The following is a 22465-nucleotide window of genomic DNA, read 5'->3' on the forward strand; positions in this document are numbered from 1 at the left end:
CTTCAGCACCTAAAAAACTGAAGATTGAGGCAAATGGATCTCGCTTGAGTAAACTTTTAATCAATAAAGGAGCACAAGCCTTAACAAAAACATTGCAAAACATTATAAACCTTCAATTATCAAACTTAAAAGATAAACTTAATGATCCTTCTACCAAGAGTAAATTGACATCACTAAAATTCAAAGTCATCAACAAAGAGCAATGGAACCTGCTTTACCCATCAACTGGTTCACCTGACATTGAAAACTTTGATATCTCATTATTGACTGTCTTATTACGAAACATTTGTGGTCTAACAGCGCCACATGGTGGATGGAATAATCTTCCTTCCTCTTCAGATTCTTCAACCTCAGCAAACATTGCAAGAATAAAGTTTTATCGAAACAAAGTGTACGGTCACATAACTACAACTAGTGTAGATGACAGTGAGTTTGAGCATTTGTGGCAGGAAATTTCAAAAGCATTGGTTGGTTTGGGTATTCAACAAACTGAAATAGATGAATTAAAGAAAGCTCCCCTCACTGCCGATGAAGCAAATTATATTGAAATGTTAAAAAACTGGTGTCCTGTTGCTGAGAAAACAAAAGAAGATGTGGAAGATATAAAAAATGACGTGGAGAAAATTAAAGAAAGCATGTCAACAAAAGCTGATGTAGCTGAAATTACACAAGAGATGGCAACAAAAGCTGATGTAGTACAAATTACACAAGAGATGGCAACAAAAGCTGATGTAGTAGAAATTACACAAGAGATGGCAACAAAAGCTGATGTAGCTGAAATTACACAAGAGATGGCTACAAAAGCTGATGTAGATGAAATTACACAAGAGATGGCAACAAAAGCTGATGTAGGTGAAATTACACAAGAGATGGCAACAAAAGCTGATGTAGTACAAATTACACAAGAGATGGCAACAAAAGCTGATGTAGTAGAAATTACACAAGAGATGGCAACAAAAGCTGATGTAGATGAAATTACACAAGAGATGGCAACAAAAGCTGATGTAGTACAAATTACACAAGAGATGGCAACAAAAGCTGATGTAGTAGAAATTACACAGAGATGGCAACAAAAGCTGATGTAGCTGAAATTACACAAGAGATGGCTACAAAGCTGATAGATGAAATTACACAAGAGATGGCAAAAAGCTGATGTAGGTGAAATTACACAAGAGATGGCAACAAAAGCTGATGTAGTACAAATTACACAAGAGATGGCAACAAAAGCTGATGTAGTAGAAATTACACAAGAGATGGCAACAAAAGCTGATGTAGCTGAAATTACACAAGAGATGGCTACAAAAGCTGATGTAGATGAAATTACACAAGTGATGGCAACAAAAGCTGATGTAGCTGAAATTACACAAGTGATGGCAACAAAAGCTGATGTTGTTGGAGTAAGAGAAATGATACAGGACAAAATATGCTCAGATCTTCAGAAGCTTGGAAAGTGTAATTTTAATGGTCTTATAAAAGATCTTAACAAAAAATACTTACAAAGTACTAGACAATGGTTATTTGAAAAACTTGACAGTTGGTTTACCGACAAAAACGAAGATGTTTCTAATGTCATGATTTTGATTGCTGGTCCAGGCGTTGGTAAAAGTGTGTTTGCTGCTGAGGTGTGTCGACGATATTTTGAAAAGAAGAAACTTGCTGCTTCACATTTCTGCAGATATAATCGATCAGATGAGAGGAATCCTCGAATGTTGATAGAATCATTGGCTAGTAGCATGTGTGATACAATATCAGATTTTAGAAGTAAACTGAATGAAGAATTACAGAGAAAACATTCCTACGAATCAGTCACCGATGCATTCCGTGTTTTATTACATAATCCATTGCATTCATTGGAAGATTATGAACCAATGCTTTTGGTTATTGATGCCTTAGATGAAAGTCAAGTTGACGGCAAAAGTGAATTGTTGGAATTGATTGCAGAAGAGTTTGACCGACTGCCTAAATGGATTAAAATCTTCATCACCAGTCGTCCAGAACTTCCTGTTCAAAAGGAGATGAAAGACATGAGCCCTGTGGAAATTACAACTAGTCCTCGTGATGAAAACAACGAAGAAGACCTGCACAAGTATTTGAGACATGAGTTGAGTCATCTGGCAAAAAAGAATAGTGATGGTGCTTTCAATTTATTAGTTAAAAAATGCGAGGGTTCGTTTCTGTACGCTTACCACGCACAAGAGAGTTTAAAAAAAGAAACTGAGCTAACTGTCGAGAATATAGAACAATTGGTTCCTACTAAGTTGAGTAAATTTTACACGGAACAGTTCAAGAGATTAAATAAATTATTGAAAGAAACAATTTTATCAACACACAAAACCGTTATTTCCGATAGAAACTTTACGGAATGTCTTGAAGTGTTGGTGACTTATGAAAGTATTTTGCCTTTGTCTTTTCTTTTTCAATGTTTAGGTTTTCCTGATGACATGAAGTTTAAAGATCGTACTAAAATACATGGAGTGCTGTCTCAATTTTTTCCAATTTACGATGATTATTTGGCCGTGTATCACAAGTCTCTCGTTGATTGGTTGAAATCAGATGGTTATGAAGAGCATGAGTTTACAGTTGATCCAAAAAATGGACATAAGTTATTATGGTATGCTTGTGAGAAAGTGTTTAAACAAATCAAGTCAATGAACATTTTTGAAGATCAGATGAACACTGCTGTGATTAAATATGCTTTGGAGAATGGAATCTATCATATGTCAAAATGTGGCGAAAATGTTGACTTTAGCTGGGCAGTAGATGTCAAAGTGGTTTGTGCAAGGTTAATGGGTTTTGAAGACCTTAACATGGAGGATATCATTAAGTCTGACTTGTTTCAAATCTTTAAGGAACAACGAATTTTCTTGAGAAAAGATGTACTTGAGGAACTGCTGTTTCATTTGTTTATGAGGACAGGGGATTCATATTTGTATGATGATGGCTTAATTTATTTACAAATTATTGCAAACAGAATTGATGGCAGTGACGAAAAAAGATTATTGGCAAGGGATTTATTGAAACAAGGAAAGTTTGTTTGGTTTGAGTATTTAGACTCAACATATTTAACAAACCATCATCATTTGACTGTCTCCTTGCGTGCTAACGTTACATCTCTTTGTGTGTCGTCCAATGAAGAACTTCTTGCTGTAGGATATGAAAATGGTGAAATATCTATTTTTGAGCTTCCTGAATTCGAAGAACGATGCACTCTTGGCACTGCACTCGATGATTCAAGGTTGGATAAGTGGGATGTAGACACATTTAGTTCCCAGTATGACAAATATTACTATCCAACATCAGAGAAATTTGGTTTTGTACGTGGAAACATCTTTTGTTGCTCCTTTTCACCTACCGGAAAAAGACTGGTAACTAGTGATGGATCTACTGAAGTAAAGTTGTGGGACGTTAACAATGGACGTTTGTTATTATGTTTAAAGTCAGATGATGTCGTTAATCGTTGCTCTTTCTCAGATTTTGGTTTGTTCATTATAGCAGAGTATGTAAAAGATTACCATGAACGTCCTAAAGATGTCTTTACTGCATGGAATTCATTAACTTTGGAAAGAATTGATCGACGCTGCGTTGTTGATTACCAAGAAGTACAATACACCGATAAATGTTCAGAGTTCTTTGTTCCAGTCATTGAAGGGTCTTGGTATGTTTTTCAATTCCCAAAGGCAATCGATATTTTTTTAAATAGAAATGAATATCCACTACGTTTACATTCAATGATAAGACACCATTATCGCGATTGTATTTATAATCGTACAAACCAGAATGGAAAGCTTTCTGAAATCACTCAGTTTTGCGTTGTGCCGTATTTTTCCAAGCTTAAAATTTTCAAAACTGATCATATTTGGAGACCTTCATTTATCTTTGATGAATTTGAAATTAAATGTTGTTGTTTTTCACCGGATGGATCTTTTTTGGCAGCTTTCGTTGTTGGTGACAACGTCAACATTCATATTTGGAGCATTGAACGTTGCACTATTATTCAAACTGTACCAATGCAACTGAAGAATGCATTAGGATGTTGGTGGTCGGATGGTTTACTGTGGATATGGGATGGTTCTGATCATCTTATGAAGATATCAACTTCGTCTGAAAATTTTGTAGATTCTACTCAAGCAAAGCATGTTAACATTGGATTTAAACCTAAAGAAATCTTAACATTTGGTGATGTCTTAGTTTGTATTGACGAAGAAAGTTTTGTTCAAGTTGTTAGAATTACCAAGGGTGAGATACAATATAACAAAAGACTTCCTGTTGATAGTTCAAAATTTAAAGCAGCAGCTGTATCACCTGATAATTCTGTTATTCTAACTGTAAACAAAACAGAATACACATTATGGAAATGGGGAAATAACAACAATGAACTTTACTTGAAACCTTGGCATACTGCAGAAATACCCACAACGTCTTTTATTGAAAAATTTGTTGAAGAACAGATAACTGTAAATGATCTAAAATTCTACTGCTGTATAAGTGATAATAAACAAGCAGTCATAACATTTTCCAGAGACATCAGAAGTAAGGGCATTTATGTAATTAATGTTCACGAGAATGGTGATGTGAATGAGATTATGCATGTCTGTGCATTACTTTTGCAATCCAACCTAGTCATACACAAATCTTATTGCATTGGGTCATCGAGTGCTGTAGATTTGAAGAGTGGTAAAGTATGCACTGCAATTGAAGAACAATATTTTCTATCCACAACAGTGCCTCAAATAACTATTCATTCCAATACAGGAACTTTAGCTTTTGTTTACAAGAGAGATTGCAGAATTCGATTTTTAAAACTTAATGTTCCTGAATAAATACATCAACTCAAACTTTAATAGTAAATTCAAAAACCTGTTGAGAAAACTGCACAAAGATGTTGATGGTCGTAAGGATGATTCCTTCTTTCCACCTACTATAGTTTTTTACAGAAGAAGTATAATTATTTTACCAGGCAATCTTTAAAAAATTATCTATATTTACCAACAATAAATTTGGACAAATTTTGCAAAAGATGTTTTAAATTTATCGGTACTATTTCTTGGAATGTCTTACCTACTGCTATTAAAGAATGTAAAATATTATCTATGATTGCAATAATCTGAAACGATGTATAATTGCTTTTTATAACACAAATGACTTGTATTTAAAAAGAACGCTTCTATACTAATTGATCATGAATATTTGTTTATTCCTTTCTAAGATTCTACTTGTAGTCTTCATAAATGAATTGTCATTTAAACAGGGCATCCTCTAGATTTGACTACTACTGTAAAATGCTCTGTCAAACTTATTATTATGTATTGTACTTCTGAACAAATTTCATGTTGATGATTTATTTTTTAATAAAAATGTATGGTTAGATAATTTGGTTATTTTTATTTAACAAGTAGATAACATTTAGCAGTTGTCTATACCAGGGGTCTCCAAACTTTATAGCCATAGGGCCACATTAACTTTCTTCCAGCATGTTGAGGGCCGACCAGCCGTATACCGCTGGTCAAAGAGCGAATATTTTAATAAAACAAAGTACATAACACAAGCTTCATTAGTTAAGAAAATAGCTCCTTCCTTAGCTCAAAACCCTTGAAAGCACTTTTCCACAACTTAGCCATCTTACTGCGGTGAAATATGGCATGTCAACAGATTCTGTCTCAGTAGAAAGTTGGGACGAAAATTGACATAAGCCACTCTTGCTAGTTCACTAGCGTCATAACGTGAAATTTCTGCACAAAGTTTATTTTGTTTAATGATATTATTACTATTTTCTTAAGTGTCTCTGCGGGCCGGATTGAGAGGCCCAACGGGCCGCATCTGGCCCGCGGGCCGTAGTTTGGAGACCCCTGGTCTATACAGTTATAGATAAACGGGTATGACGTCATTGTGATAAAAACTGAGTGGCCACGTGCCGCCGTGGTATATCAATGTTTGAAAACAGGGTTTTTTCTTTTCTTTTTGCTCAAATGCGTCCAATACTTCAACTGGGCATTCTTAATTTTTTGTTTGCCCATTCAGGATATATTCAGGTAAATATTCAAATAAATTCTCCGTTCGCTTGTCATTTAAAAACAAGGAATTTTCTGTGACCTCAATTCCGTGCGTCTGTCCTGTTATAGATCATAGCTCTCGAGTTTTATGGTCATTAGTTGAAAAATGTGAGAGATCATTTTTGTTCGTATATTATGTAATATGACCTTAAAGACAGAAAATGTTATGTGCTGTCAATAATTCCCGTATGTAAAAACCAGGGGCGGATCTAGGATTTTTCAAACATCAGTCATAAAACGTCGGAGGCGCTCCGCACCTGGGGGGGTCTGAGGCTATCTCTCCTGAGAAATTTTGAATTTCAGAGCCTTGAAAATGCCATTTTCAGCGTTTTAGAGCATTACAAAATGTATTTTGTGGGCATCGTTTTTGCGTAAAAACAACACATTTTGCATACGTTTTTTTCCAAAAAAAAAATGAAGTGAACAAAACTTGAATGTTTTGCCAAATATTTAGGCTCATTATCATGCCAAATATATGGCTCATTAGCATGTCTAGGAACATAAAATTTATTTTACAATAATGCTATATTCATAAACAGATAAAATTTCTACCAAGTTGTCAGGCATAGACCCCCCTAGAGACCCCCATTCAAACCTCTATGTAATAAGTTAAGTTAGAAATTTGGTACTACAAGTGATAGTTCATAGGTATAGAAAAGCTCAGACTTCAAACCATGCAAGTTTATTGTAACCCTTTACCCATCTCCACATCAGTGCCAGCAAATTCACTTGAGAAAAAACTCAAAATTTTTTTCTGCCAAAGATTAAGCAAAAATTATTAAGGTAAAAATTTGCAGTTAAGGACAGCTTAATGCCATGAATGTTTCTTAGGCATTTCACTAGACTATTATCTTCTGTAAGTATATGCAAGGTGTGCTATATAGCAAAATCACTAGTAGCATTGTATTATCAAATACAAACAGAATGTAACCAACATGTCTTTAATTATATAATTACATGAATGTTAAAATTGGTTCATGTGTCATGCTTACTGGTTATGATAAATGTCTTTTCATATGATCAAAGCTCGTTTAAATGTAAATCTGAAATAATTTAGTTTAGAAATTATAATGATCATCAGAAAAATTACTTAGTGATCATGAAAAATACTTTGCTGTTTTGCCAAATTTCAAGGTTTATCTGCATACATAGGAAGACATTTTTACTTTATAGAAAATGCTTTTCATACATCAATAGCCCCTTGGAATTTATGGCAAACAATCTGGTATGAGCCGTAGATTAACACACCTTTACATCTCTACATGAGATGTTCTGTTAGAAAAGGGGACAATATGTGACATGGGACAACATTTCATGTATGTGAAATACTCAGGTTTAATACCATTCCAGTCAAATTGTCAAAATAAAAAGCTTCATGGATCAGAAGACTCAAAATCACGGGTTATAGTAAACAGCTTCTCATGTAATCAATGTTTGTTTTCTCAATCTTAAACAATATGTAGTACAACTGTCTAATGATTGAATGATCAATGATCATAAACTGAAAAGCCCCAAACATTTTTTTATGATAAAGTAAATAATAGTATGGCGCCTTATGGCTATAGATTTTTTGTCCATTGAAACATATTTGCAGGAATGTAAGATTTCGCTGCCATATAACGGCCACGATTCCCCAAGCACTAAAGAAATCATAGCTAAAAGTCCTTCGGCAACAACAATTTTAGAAGCATCTATTTCCTTACCATACTAACATAAATCGCATCACACACTCGCATAAATTGACTTTGATATATTACATTCATGCATACACTTCAGTTGTCCTTTACTTACGATTTTGGATGTAAATTTCTGCTGATAAAACTCAAAACAATGTTGGCTTGCTTTTGAACATCAATGACTGAAATGTCGCTCGCGAGATCGTCTTTGCCAAGCATTTACAATTCATCCATAAATTTTTCGCCCTCTTGAAAAAATTCCCAGTTTGGAAAGCAGCATTCATGTCAATATATGAATTTGTGGAAAAGGATAAATGGAATTTATGATTTCCATAAATTCCATTTATCCTTGGGCTTTAATATTTATAATAAGATTTTGTTTTCCGCCTGTTATATCCTTGGTCACTATTCTGAAGAAACATTTTAATAATGATTTTAAAGATCCTTGTGCTTTAAACAGTCCACAGATTTTTCTAGTAGTTAGGGCATCTTATGAAAGAATAGGTTTGTATAGCGTACATTTTGTTGTCTTACTGATTGGTAAACAACTAAAGTAAACATTGGAGTTTTTTAAAATAAACATGTTTCAGCATCACGTGATGTCATCTTCAGTATTAGTGACATTAATATAAATATGTGATAGCATATATAATATTAATGTATGCAGTGGTAATTTATTTAAATATAGGTAACTTATGTATAGAAAAATATTGACATGAATTAATGGTGATTGTGTTTACAAGGGCATCTTTAATTAAAAATTTTAAGTTTTTAAGTTTTTTAGCGAAAACGCCAGTGAATTTTTAAAAAATTTTCACTTGGTGGGCAAAACAGGAAAAATGGCACAAGAAAAAATGTGGCCTTGAGGTTTGGCAAATGCCCATATTCTAAAGAGAAATTTTGTAAAACTTTATTTTTAACTTCAACTTTGCTTCTGTCTATCCGTAGATTTAGGAACCACAAAAAAAACTTGTCAATTTTGGAATTTAATATTGCTTTTATTACTTTTATCAGAAACTTTCTTTCTCTTCTCTCCAGTTTGTATAGTCTCGATAATATGGTTTTCCATATTCATTGACTTAGCCAAATTTTGCAGGACATATTCAATCAACAATCCTACACAAAATTTGAAAAACCAGGATTTTCCAAAAGCAATTTTAACAATCACCAGTACTTCAACGGACTCATGGCAACAGAATTTGAAAAACACTCTCTCTAGCTGTTAAGAACTGTCACTTTATGTTTAACGGGAAAATGTACCAGCAAATTGAGGTATGGCTGTGGGCAGTCTATTGGGCCCTCTGCTGATATATTCATGTCCTTTCACGAACAATCCTGGCTTAATAATGTCCTTCTTCATTCAAACCACTACTTTACCGACGCTACGTTGACGACTCTTTCTTAGTTTTTCATTCCTCCGATCACGTCCCTCTCTTTCTTGACTATCTGAACCGACAACACCCTAACATCACATTCACAGCTGAAGTCGAACAAAACAGAAAGCTCTTATTTCTGGACATTGATATCTCTCGTACTAATGGAAAATTCACCACTTCCGTCTACCGCAGACCTACTTTCACTGGACTCTTCACCAACTTCCACAGCTTCATCCCACTTACTTTCAAACTTTCACTAGTCTCTTGCTTACTTCACCGCATCTTCTATCTTTGTTCTACTTACGAAAATTTTCATACACCACTCGAATTTACCAGAAAGTCACTCACCAAAAACGGTTTTCCTTCACGTATAATTGATCAAATCACACGTCGCTTCCTTAACAACACCTTTGCCCCTAAACCACCTGTCTTGACTGCACACAAAATGCCCATCTATTTCTGTCTTCCTTTCATCGGCATACACTCCCTTCAAATTCGTACACAAATCAATAGCCTTTGTGCTGCAGCCTTCCCACATATATCCATTAAATTTTTTTTCCGCCCTTCTCAACGTATCTCTTCTTTCTTCCCCTTTAAGGACCAAATTCCCAAACCTCTGAGATCTGGTGTAGTCTATTTATTCAAGTGTCGAAGCTGCAACGCCTCGTATGTTGGTCACACCACACGTCATCTACACACCAGATTTTCGGAGCACTTGGGAATATCCCCCCTTACAGGCAACCAAGTTTCCCACCCTGCATCATCAAGCATTCTTGCTCACATTAACGCAACTGGACACACCCCCAACTTAGACGACTTTAAAATAATCTCCTCTTCCAACGATACTTATGAACTCTCCATTCATGAAAGCCCTCTAATCAATAAATACAATCCTTCACTTAATGTGCAAGGAAACTCCATTCCACTTAACCTCTTTTAATTTCTCTTTATTTTACTACCTATGGAAGTCCTGAGAAGGACTTTTTTTGTTGTTGTTGACTGACGTTTCGACAACCTTTGCGATAGTCATCTTCAGAGTTAAATGAGGAGTAAACGTCAGGATAGCCGTATTTGTTATCTGGTTCTTACGTCATTGCATTGTGTGTACAGGAAATGTGTATTGTCATTGTGAATTAGTGTAAAGTGAAATATGTTTATTTTTAGTTGTGATGTGTGATTTAGGTGTGATGTTTTTAGTTGTAATGTGTGGGTGTCAGTTGTGTACTGTCATTGTGAATTAGTGTGAAGTGTAATGTTTTTAGTTGATCGTTTGTTTGTATTGTGAATAAGTCGTTTGTATGGTGCCGGTAATTGCTGTGATCTGGCGGTCGAGCCTGTCCTAGCGTATCAAAGTATCGAGGCTGTCTTAGCGTATCAAAGAGACTTGTCAAGACAACCAAAGACGAGATCAGAAGCAGGATAGCCTCCACTTTACAATCGTCCTCTATACGTGACAACAACTTGACAAAGGACGAACAGCAAGCACTCAAACGACTAAAACACGACAAAAACATCGTCATTTTACCAGCAGACAAAGGACACGTGACTGTGATCATGGACAGAAATGATTACTTCAACAAAATGGACACCCTTGAACAACGTATGAACAACTCAAACGAGACCCAACACCATCACTAGTACGCAAACTTAACAGCAAGATCTTCTCTATGAGAAAATCTAACATTATATCTGAACGTATTTACTATCCACTCAGATGTTCAGTACCACGACCACCCAGACTATACGCACTACCAAAACTTCACAAACCACAAATACCCATGCGACCAATTGTATCATTCTGTGGTTCGCCTACTTACGAACTCTCAAAGTACTTGACTGAAATAATGCAACAACTTACAAACAAATCAAAACACAAGCTACAACCCACTGAAACTTTAATTAAAAAACTGAGCACTATACAAATACCGGACAACTATATACTAGTGTCTTTTGATGTGAAATCACTGTTCACCAGTATTCCACTTAATCTGGCACTTACTTGTACAAAAATTGTAATGCAATCTATAGAGGAAAGGGCGCTCACGACTTACAAACATGCACTACCTTTTTTTGGTTTCGCTACGTAGATGACACAATCACAGCACTACATGCAGACGAAATTGATGACTTTCACACTCACATCAACAAACAGAACAGCCACATACAATTTACCAAATATGTCGAAGAAAACGGAACTCTTCCTTTTCTCGACTGTTTGGTAAAACATGACAATCAAAAACTACGAACAACAGTTTATCGCAACGCAACACATACTGACCGACTACTAGACCAATCATCTTACAACCCTACATCACACAAAGCCACCACAATCAGAACATTAACAAGATGTGCACAAATCATATGTGATTCACCGGACGCTCTACACAACGAAAACAATTATCTCAAACGTGTTTTTGACAAAAACAACAATAACTCTAACTTTATCAAACGCAACACTTACAAACCCACCGAACCCAACGAAACGAGCAACTCAGTGCCAACAGCAACGATACCTTACATCAAATGTACGTCTGAGACTATCTCGCGTATCTTACGACCATACAACATACGTGTCTCATATAAACCAATCACAACGTTACGACAAGTACTAACGAACATAAAGGACAAACAACAACCCAACGAACGACAAGGTGCAGTTTACAAAATAAATTGCTCCGACTGCCACGCCTCCTATATCGGGGAAACTGGCAGGAACTTAATTATAAGACTTACTGAACACAAACGAGCTACTAAGAATCAAGACAAAACTAATCACATTGCCGAACATCACCGAATCACAAAGCACAACATTGACTGGGACTCGGCAAAATGCATTACTTACTGTGCTGACTATAGACAACGGCTTACATTAGAAAGTTGGTATACCAAATTGGAACAAACCCCCCTGAACCGACCACAGCAATTACCGGCACCTTACAAACGACTTATTCACAATACAAACAAACGATCAACCAAAAACATTACACTTCACACTAATTCACAATGACAATACACAATTGACACCCACACGTTACAACTAAAAACATCACACCTAAATCACACATCACAACTAAAAATAGAAATATTTCACTTCACACTAATTTACAATAACAATACACATTTCCTGTACACACAATACAATGTCGTAAGAACCAGATAACAAATACGGCTAACCTGACGTTTACTCCTCATTTGACTCTGAAGATGACTACCGCTAAGGTTGTCGAAACGTCAGTCAACAACAACAAAAACAGTCCTTCTCAGGACTTCCATAGGTATTATTGTGCAATACTTTGTCTTCTGTAATTGTGTAATGTATGTCAAGAGCAAGATATAATTTTTCAAAAATGCTAACCCCTTCAAGCGCTGCTACTCTTCTGTTTTGCTTGAACAACTTACAGCTACCAACACTAATTATTTATATGTACTAACAATTGGGAATTAAATGATAAACAACTTTATAAGTCTTTGTATTATACATCAAGCCTTTGAATTTGTTCTTTTTATGTCTTGGTAAAAAAATATTAATAAAGGACTTACAAATCAATTTTCTCAAAAATAGTATTTGGTGCAAAGAAACTAAACATAATTGGAAAAGTCACATGTTGAAGACAGACAGAATTTTATCGGGTGGCTTGTGTTTTAGGTGTATTACTGTTGTCTTGTTATAATTGTGATTTTACTTGTTTAGGTGTTTATCCTGAGCCATACCTAATCATTTTAAAATTTAATAAAATGTACGCAGTTGATATTCTTACCGAAGATTTTCATGTTGATATTATTCATGGATTCAGAGATAGTTTTTATCGTATATGTTGCAACTATTATGACATGGAGATCGATGTATCTGAGGACATGATTTACTATATTGAACTTGGAGATATCAAAAGATCAAACCTGGATATGACTGATGTTGAAATTTTTGAAGAAAATGCTTGCGCTCATGATATGACAGTTGACTGGATCGGACGTCGTATATTCTACGTCAAGTCGAATAACATCATCCAGCAAATTTCTTTAAACAGCAAAAATTCAAGCGTTATGAGATTTACACCGGGCTTAAAATTTAATATGATCACATTTGATCCAATCAAGGGGTATGTACATATTGAAAATTTTTCCATCAAATTTCTAAAAGTAAACTTCAGAATCTATTTTGATGTAAAAAATATAATTTATTTTGAACGACTTGTCATATTCTTGACAATGTTACTGTGTTTATTTTCCTTTATGCTGTTTAAGATGTTGCAAATTGTAAATTGTTAGAGTTCTTCTATACAGCTTTTGTATGTTAGATGTTCGAAGAGTTCACGTATATATAAAATGTGCATGAATGACTAGCTAAAGTCAACTGCACTGAACATATATTTAGTCATTTTCTTAAGACAGACCAATAACAAGCATACCAAGTGTTTGTTCTAAAAGCAAAATGAGCAGGTTGCCATCGATTTTATGGGTCAGATGAAACTTTGAAAGGCTAACAAGATACAAAGTCTTATATACTTCCTAAGTTTGCAACAAGGAGCAATAGGCTCAATAATATTATGGGTAATAAATTAAAATCCTCCCTTTGGAAAAATATCCTTAAAAGGTTCGTAGTTTATGAAGTATGTAGAAATATGTTATCTTTAGTCAAAATTACTATAAATTTGATGAAGAAATCAAAAGAAAAATAAATTTCAGCTTATTTCAAGCATAAAGATGTTTTATACATCTAGAAAACATGCCCAAAATAGATGGGCTTTTCAGTTTTGAGTTAGCTTCGTTGATTTTGATCTATCTCCAAGCATTTCAATGAGCTGACATCTATTGCTGGTTTTCAATTTTTTTTCCAATACAATTTGTTCTTCCTATGAGCTTTTCGTGAGATGTCAAATTCTAAGTAGGAAGTACTAGCGAATATGAAATATGCCATTGTATGCGATGTGCGACACTGAAATGAGTGTAGCAATAAGCTTGTGGCTTTGAGCGCTGTTTTGGTACAACTATCAAAGTTCAGTTAACATTTATAAGTCCCCCCTTCGGGTCCTTCCACGTCTCAAAAACAGATGTCGGAAGCAAGAGAACACTCCTTTAGGTTAACAAGCGTCTTATTTTTAATATATTCAATCTATTGCTTGTCTCACAATCGTCCGAGTGCTCGAAACTTACATAAATTACAAATAATTTCTGCTTGGTTTCACAAAATATTAAAATAACAATGAACATATACTTGTATACAATGAAATCCAAAATATTTGCAATGCTCCATTGCAATTTGTGAAGCCCTTGCGCGTCTCAAAATTATTTATACCTGGTACAGAACTTTTGAAAATGCTATCTGAAAAATAGCAACAAAATGTCGTTCCAATATTATCAATACATATACATGTGGTTTATACAAAGTATTTATATAATGTGCCCTCCCGGCTATCACCATATTTAAGGTGACTCCTGCGCTTGGGACACAGAACGTACGGTTACACATTGTATGGATTGTATTGTAGAGTTCCCACAGTGCTCAAACCTATAAACATGAGCTTTGCATAGCTCATGGATCATTCAATGTACTCCGTTTACTTAGAAAGAAAACGTACGTTTGAGACACACTGCATAGCAAGTATTTGAGAATTGGAAAACAACTGATTGCACCTTTTAAACAATCTATAGAAATAATAATATATAGTACCAAACTTACACCATACTTTCTAATTAATGTTACTATTTCAGCGAGAACTTTTTTTGTTTAAGGTATCTTTTCTCAGCAGAAGAAAAATATCATAAAATTTGGATATGGAGTAGGATTTCAAATAATGATCACGTTTCATCAGTTTCTCTTGAGTCAAACGCATATGATCTTACTCTTGACATGGGTGAAGAGAAGTTATATTGGCGAGTTTCCGATGACACTGTGTATTCATGTGATTACCTCGCCAAAATGTGGATGTTTTGCAATATCAGGAGCACGAATAAAAGTATTTGGAAATTTTGTATATGTCATAAATAGTGCAAAGAAAGGCATAGTAACGGCCTATAACACAACAGATAACTTGACTTATAACTTTTCCATCCCTGTGGCTGTGAGTGATGGTCATCATGGTATGGCTGTAGTACAAAGCACTAGTGTAGTGTCAAATGGTAAGTGAAATATCAAATCATTAAACATATGATTCATCAAAACACAAAATAACAAATACTGCTCATAACTCAAACAAACTAACACATGCACTTACGTAAAGTTTAGGCTAGGTAATGATTTATATGAAAAGTCACATTAAAAAGTCATTGAAAAAGCTAAATTTTTATGATTCACATCCATATCATTATGCTCATATATATTTGAAAAAGCAATTAAAAATCGTTTCGAAGAAACAAGTTTGTAATTCCTGCATTTATCTTTTACATATGTACTTTAATTCTTGTAAACATTTACTGCCATTAGTTAAACTCTACATATTAAATACCAATATTTAGTGACAAAACCCTTCAATTTTCCCATATGTGGATCCAACACATACTACAACAAAGTTGATGAAACATTACAATGCAAATGTATGGAAGGATATGAAGGAGAATGTAATTCATGTACAGGTAGATATATGGATTTTTTATAACAGTACTAAAAGCAGAGCATCTAGCTTGTTCTCTACAATCCAAATTACTTTGCATATGTTTTCATTGTTAAATGGACAAGTGTTTATTTTAGCTATTTTCATTTCTTGTCTTTGGTTTTATATAACTGTCTATCTTAAGAGTATTATCTTTTTAAAATAAGTGGCTTATTATTCACCAACTAAAAAACTTTACATGCTCTAAACATAAATATCATCCTCAATTAGACGCATAAAAATGCTACAACTTTGTTCTCAACTTCTTAACTTTGTTGCCGTGCTACTTTACCAGAAACTGTTGTTAGAAAACTGTCTGTAAACCAATACCAACAACTAGTAAGAAGCAGCTTTGAGCTTACTGTGTTTTACATTATTTCTAAATTTATCAACTCGAATTAAACAAACTACAAATCAGTGATAACTTTGAAAACCGTATCTTTGTTCATTCAGTAACTGCTTTATGAATCTGTTATTGTTATTTAAATGACAAATTTGAAATTACATTACTCGCACGTTTTATGTTAATTTTCTACCTTTAATTTAGAGATATGTAAGACAGACATGGTTCTTCTCCTTGATACATCATACTCTATTGGCAAACACAACTTTGATAGGAAAATAAAACCGTTTCTAAAAAAGTTGGTTTTCAGTCCTAAGCTTAAAGTCGGCCCTGACGGAACCCAAATTGCTATCGTTACATTCAGCGACAGACGTCATACGAAGATTCTTCTACATTTCTCTGCTAAGACAAAAACAGAGTACATAACATTTATAAACCATGTTTTAATATGGGAGGCTGTTTCTGGTCGAAAAACGATGACTGGAACTGGTGCAGGCATTGTGGACACACAGGTGAATTTCTCCTTTAACATAGGAAAGCTGTAAAATAACACATCTCTTTGACTGATTACATTGCAAAATACATTTTATTTTACGAACAAGATCTTCAAGGAGAACAGTCCACACAACAACCGACCAAACATCTCTGACGTTGTCGTATTGATAACAGATGGTGAACCACGTGGAAGGAAAATAGGCGATGAATTAAAGGACGCTTACAAATATTCAAGGTGATTAATGATGTGTTAAAGTTACTCTTTGATTTTTCTTTAAGTTTTCCATGATAACATTCTCTCGTTACAAATTTATCAACAACCTTTATTTTCATCGCAAAAAGATTTATAGCTCTCTACCGTCATCTACCATTCACTAGATTTAATGTATTATATTTTAATCAATTCAATAATATCAGATCAATAAAAGACAAAGGCATTCTTATTGTTGGTGTTGCTGTTGGCTTGCCATATATAGTGAAAGAGTTTAAGCCAGTCATTAAAAAAATATCAACTTCAGAAAAGACAACTTTTGACACAGAATTTGATTCTCTGAACGAAATACTGAACAAAATTGTTGATGCCTTCTGTACGTCTCTTTTACCAGGTTAGTATCAATTTACAGTTTTGTTGTTGTTGATGTCTTATCGTCATTAAATGAAGTCAACAAATCACCTGTCGTGTTTTATAAAGCAAAAACGGAATTTATATTATTTATAGCTGTTTCATGATGTCTTGTGGCTAGCAAAAAATTATTTTATATGCAAGTTTACTATTTAACATTGTCATATAAGTAAATATTCCCTTACGTGATGTTGATTTTAGTACTTTCCTATAAAAGGTCACTGTAGCTGTTCGTCTTTTCAATCTTCAACTGTTTACATCAATTCATCAAAAAGCGGTGACTGTAAGTTGGCCAATACCAGTTCGATGTAGAACGAACAGAGTTCCTCAATATACGATGACGATTAAACCAAATATCACATCCCCACACGATTTTACTGTTGGGAATCATCGTATTGAATATACTTTCACATTCAGAGAAGGATTTTATCTTAAATGTTACATAGATATTAAAGTTGAAAGTAAGTATTGACGAAAAGTCTTTGTAAGCTTTGAATATCCCAATGGAAACTATATCATTTCTCTGTTAAGTATTTCATCACCACAAAACGGACATATATGTCGTCTTAGTTTGTATTTTAAAGACCGCTCTTTTCTCTGTTGTTCATTCATCAATACCTTCACTGACACACATTACCTTACTTAGTTTATATTTTAGAAATTATAAATACTGTTCTCTTTTTCTCTTATTCATTTATCTTTACTGACAATTGCACAAGTTATCTTAGTTTTGTTTTAGATTGTGTAAAATAGTTTTGTTCTCTTTTCTTCGTTTATCACCATCTATACTCACACATCATTTAATGAATATTTTAGTGTGTGTAAAGACTGTTCTCGTTTTCTATAATCCATTCATCACTACTTGCACTAACATATGTTTTATTAGTTATATTTTGGGTAAGATAAAACATTTCTTGTTCTTTCTCACAGCATGTGAATGCCAAAGTGCAGCACCAATAACAAAGAAAATTAGGAAGAAAAACCGTTGTATATGTTAAACGGAACGAGCCAAAACCAAAGTGTCCACATACACTGATTAGTCTGTCACCATCAGGAGCAATTTTAGGCGAAGGAAATTTTGGAATTGGGAAATATGACATTACTTATGATTTCGCCATTAGAGGTAACGGGAAAAGCTTTGTTTTAGCTGTCGATTAACGATCAAGGTCCGCGGATAAATTGAACAATATTTTCTTTCTTTTTTTTCATTTGAATTACATGTATCCATGAATCACATTAAGGAGATTTATTGATTTATTTCTAAGTATGAGTATGTACTATGTAGTGTATAAATATATTTTGTAGTATGTGTATGTACTTGTAGAATATTTTAAAGTTATTGCACTACCATGCTATGTTGTCATCGTTTCAAATACACACGTTCTTAAAGAAACAAAACAAAATAGGTTGTAAGAAAACTGATAAAATATTCAACTTTTGCTGTGTATAAGATCGTCTAAAGCGCGCGATACTTCTCAAATTGAGAACATCGCATGAATGTGATGTAGGAAATCTTTTAAGCGTTCTCGTTGACGCCATATCTGATTTATATGTATATATGTCATTAAGCTCTATAATAACTGCAGCGGCTTGGTGGACTGGGTCAATAATGCTAAAACATGGATGACAATTAATCTTTTCCACTGAAATGATCGCTTTTCAGTAAAAATAACATTCTCGACCTCCCCTTTGTATCTATAGTCAATTATATAGAATTTTTTAAGAAGGAGCGCGATATCTTTTTACGTATTTTTTTCATAATGCCAAACTTTCAATAGCTCAGTTTTTAGGTATCGTAATGTCCACAAAAAGGAGCATGTCGCTTTCACTGGTGAGATATTTGCTTCTAGAAATATTCTTACTACCTCACATGCAAAATACATATAAGAGCTAAATTATAATCACAGTCGCGGTCACCAAATTCTGAAGCCTTGCATCTTTGTATCTTCTGTCGACATATAAATTGCTTGTAAATGATGCTAATATATTCACAGGCATGTTTTCATCGTTAAAATCTTGGTGTTGGGTAGTATTAATTCGTATCTCAACAACTTTGAGGTATTAAAATGGAACAAGCGGGAACATGGAAACATATGGCACAGCTGAAAGCATCACCTTACCCTCATTTGGTTGGACCAAGATTTTGTGGCCAACCATAATGTAAATTGTTTTGGAGACAAAAAGCATGATGGGAAGATTTGCATTTTGACTTTCGGATTTTCATAGTTTTCAAGTGTTCTTAAATATGGGCTTAAGAATATCGTTAATTTTTTCCTTTTTTGGGGAGGGGAGGAGCTCTTCATCTATTCATCAAAAGCATGTTAAGTTCTTTTGAAATCCAGCTTTTTAAGGCTTATAACATAAATACATGAATTTGACCTCCTCCCTCCCGCAATTATCAGTTTTCCTACCCCAGCATGCTCTCATATTCTGCAAAGTAATCGTGGCTTGTTATGGCAAGTTTACTATCGAGTGAGTTTTACAACACTGATGTATCTTTTTAGTCGCACTCAGGATCTTTTTCCAAAAGAGTTTTCTGAGAATTTCTATTTTACGCGTCACTAGTTTTATCAAAATGTCCAAAGCACTATGGGCAAAGTGAACACAAAATCATGTTTTTTAAAAAACCAGTTATACGTATATGTTTTTTGTATTTCCTGTAGTTTTTTCTCTTTTTCATTATAAGTATAGCTATTCGTGGCTTTTGTCAATATTGTGTAATTTCTAGAATTTATTGAGAAAGTTGGGAGCCAAAACCAGCAAATAAGCTATAAAGTATATTTAGTCGTTAACTCATTACTGGAATATTTGCTATGATATTCACTAGCATTTCCCCCCCAATCTAAATCACTGTATCCTACCAATTATATAGGGTTCTCGCTCTTCCTAAACGTTAGATTTAATTGTGGTGTCCCCTTAAGGTATCTTAGGACATGCTTTGCTGCATTTAATGATGCAACAGTCGGTTTGGACATGTATTGAGACAGTTTGGTAACTACATAGCATAAGTCCGGCCTAGTGCCTGTCATAATGTAAATCAGTGGGTGCGAACGTCTCACGATATTCAATTCCTGAGACTTGAGAATAACCCTTAACTCTACATACCTAGCCTTAAACGTCTCCTCATTGTTCATGCCTGTTTTGATTGTGTACACCCATTTTCCACCCACTATTTCACGATTTGGGGGTAACTCAGTAGGTGTGAAAGTGTTATTATCCACTAATGAGGTAAACTCATCGTCCATGGCGTTTTTCCACTGGACTGACTCTTTAGAACTTACAGCTTCTGAATAAGAAGTGGGTAAATCATTCAACCTGTAACAATAATCGACTGCAAGCTTAGTTGTGGTATCGGTTATGTTATCAACTACATACTCATCTAGATATGCTGGCCTATTCCTGGTTCGGGTTGGATACCTTACAGTGTCATTCCCTTCTAAATTATCAGGTTTCCCCACTATTTCTGCAGTAGGCTGTTTTGACGTAGGTGTTGCGTAAGAAGGTTGGTAAATTTCATCGTCCGTTGGAGTCTTCTCAATCTCATCATGGATACTATAAAAAAACTTTACGCATCTTACTCTCTCTACTTTCATGTTTTCAGCGTAATATACCAGGTATGCAGGGCAACACTTATCATACCAAATGAAAATCCCCTTCTTGCTTCTAGGTTCAAGCTTTTTCGGGTTTTGCACATAGGCATAGCACTTCCCATAGCTCATACTTATTTTCATCTCCATTGAACATTATTGCTCTCCTGGGCCCATAACCTGTTGGGTTTGATGCAGTGGCCATGATAAATAATCACACTGATGTCTGGAGGTTTTATTACATTTATTCCCACACATAGAAGAAAGACTAGCACACGACAACTAACTGATACACATAATGATACAGCTATTTACATATGTGACGCTAAACTATGATCAGTTTATTTCCTCAGCTCTTTTTACAAATAATATCGATTACGTTTACAATCATTTCTATAATTAAACATGTAGGAAGTTAACACACACTTTACAAGATACACATATACACATCACATGAGAGCATACCCTAACAGTTATTATTGAAGAACCTAGTGGAGCAGTATTTCATAGACACGTATGGGACGTCTATGGATCGTGAAAAAGTCAATGCTAAGTTGGAGAGGAGATTGGATTTACAAGAACATAGTCATTATAAGAGAAATTACTGCTTAGTCCCCAAATTTCTCGATATTTTTATATAAAACTCTCTTATACCTTTTGGTTTCATTCATTCAACACCACAACCAATCCCCTCTCTAAACGTTGCCACGTTCATGTCATTGCTAGAGAAAACCTAAAAACAGCAAAAGCATCTCAAGAGAGTGTGCTGCAAGTCTGCAGTTGTAAGTCTGCAGTTGTAAGTCTGCATTTGTAAGTCTGCAGTTGTAAGTCTGCAGTTGTAAGTCTACAGTTGTAAGTCTGCAGTTGTAAGTCTGCAGTTGTAAGTCTGCATTTGTAAGTCTGCATTTGTAAGTCTGCAGTTGTAAGTCTGCAGTTGTAAGTCTGCAGTTGTAAGTCTGCAGTTGTAAGTCTGCAGTTGTAAGTCTGCAGTTGTAAGTCTGCAGTTGTAAGTCTGCAGTTGTAAGTCAGCAGTTGTAAGTCTGCATTTGTAAGTCTGCAGTTGTAAGGCTGCATTTGTAAGTCTACAGTTGTAAGTCTGCAGTTGTAAGTCTGCAGTTGGAAGTCTGCAGTTGTAAGTCTATATTAAGAGAAATTATAAGAACCTTTTTTGAGCGTTAATTGCTTGCGCTTCAACGGTGTCTACAGTTAAATGCGAAATGAAGTTCAGCCTAATATATGAAAGGAGCTCATTCTTAGCCTAGAAGTGGGAACATTAAACTAAAATATATATAAATATAACTAATTATTGACTCATGAGAGCTGACATTTACAGACCTTTTCCATTCTCGTATACAATAAGGCTCTAGCTACGGCCTTGTTTGCTGCATTGAACCCTTAATCGACCACATTCTTTTTAATCACAACTCATTTGGTTTAGTGATTGTTGCAGATATGCTAAAGGGGAGTTCGGGGACCATACAGGGTTATTAAAGAGCTGTTTCTCAGCCATAGAATGCTGTGCTGAAGTATGAAAAGTCACGTGACGTTGAACCGTTTAAAAAAATGGCGGTAGATAAAGAGGTATCAAGAAGTATAAAGAAGCAAGAAGCAATCAGCAAAGCTCCCCACGAATTTTTTTGTGGGCAGAAATTTAATCGTCCGTTAAGGTAAAAATTTATCAATTATTTTTAACTCTTCAACGATAAGTAATGTCAAATTTTCATTTTTA

The 22465-nt window shown here is 34.7% G+C and overlaps 2 protein-coding genes across 2 annotated transcripts in view; both read left to right on the forward strand.

Annotated features, from left to right (window-relative positions):
• Positions 1-22465, forward strand: part of LOC124456230 — a 156674-nt gene that overhangs the window by 110454 nt on the left and 23755 nt on the right. The gene's annotated exons all lie outside the window — the stretch shown is intronic.
• LOC124456242 lies at positions 1066-5365 on the forward strand. The gene is made up of 2 exons (XM_047006726.1): positions 1066-1102; positions 1215-5365. Exon 2 carries the CDS (start codon positions 1215-1217, stop codon positions 4818-4820), a length of 3606 nt encoding a protein of 1201 aa, XP_046862682.1. The 5' UTR covers positions 1066-1102; the 3' UTR covers positions 4821-5365.

This window comes from Xenia sp. Carnegie-2017, unplaced genomic scaffold (genome assembly GCF_021976095.1).
Source record: "Xenia sp. Carnegie-2017 unplaced genomic scaffold, XeniaSp_v1 HiC_scaffold_44, whole genome shotgun sequence".
NCBI lineage: Eukaryota > Metazoa > Cnidaria > Anthozoa > Malacalcyonacea > Xeniidae > Xenia > Xenia sp. Carnegie-2017.

Bases quoted from the DNA above. Each gene is read 5' to 3' on its own strand.
- LOC124456242 (XM_047006726.1), top strand. From the start codon at position 1,215: ATGGCAACAAAAGCTGATGTAGTAGAAATTACACAAGAGATGGCAACA.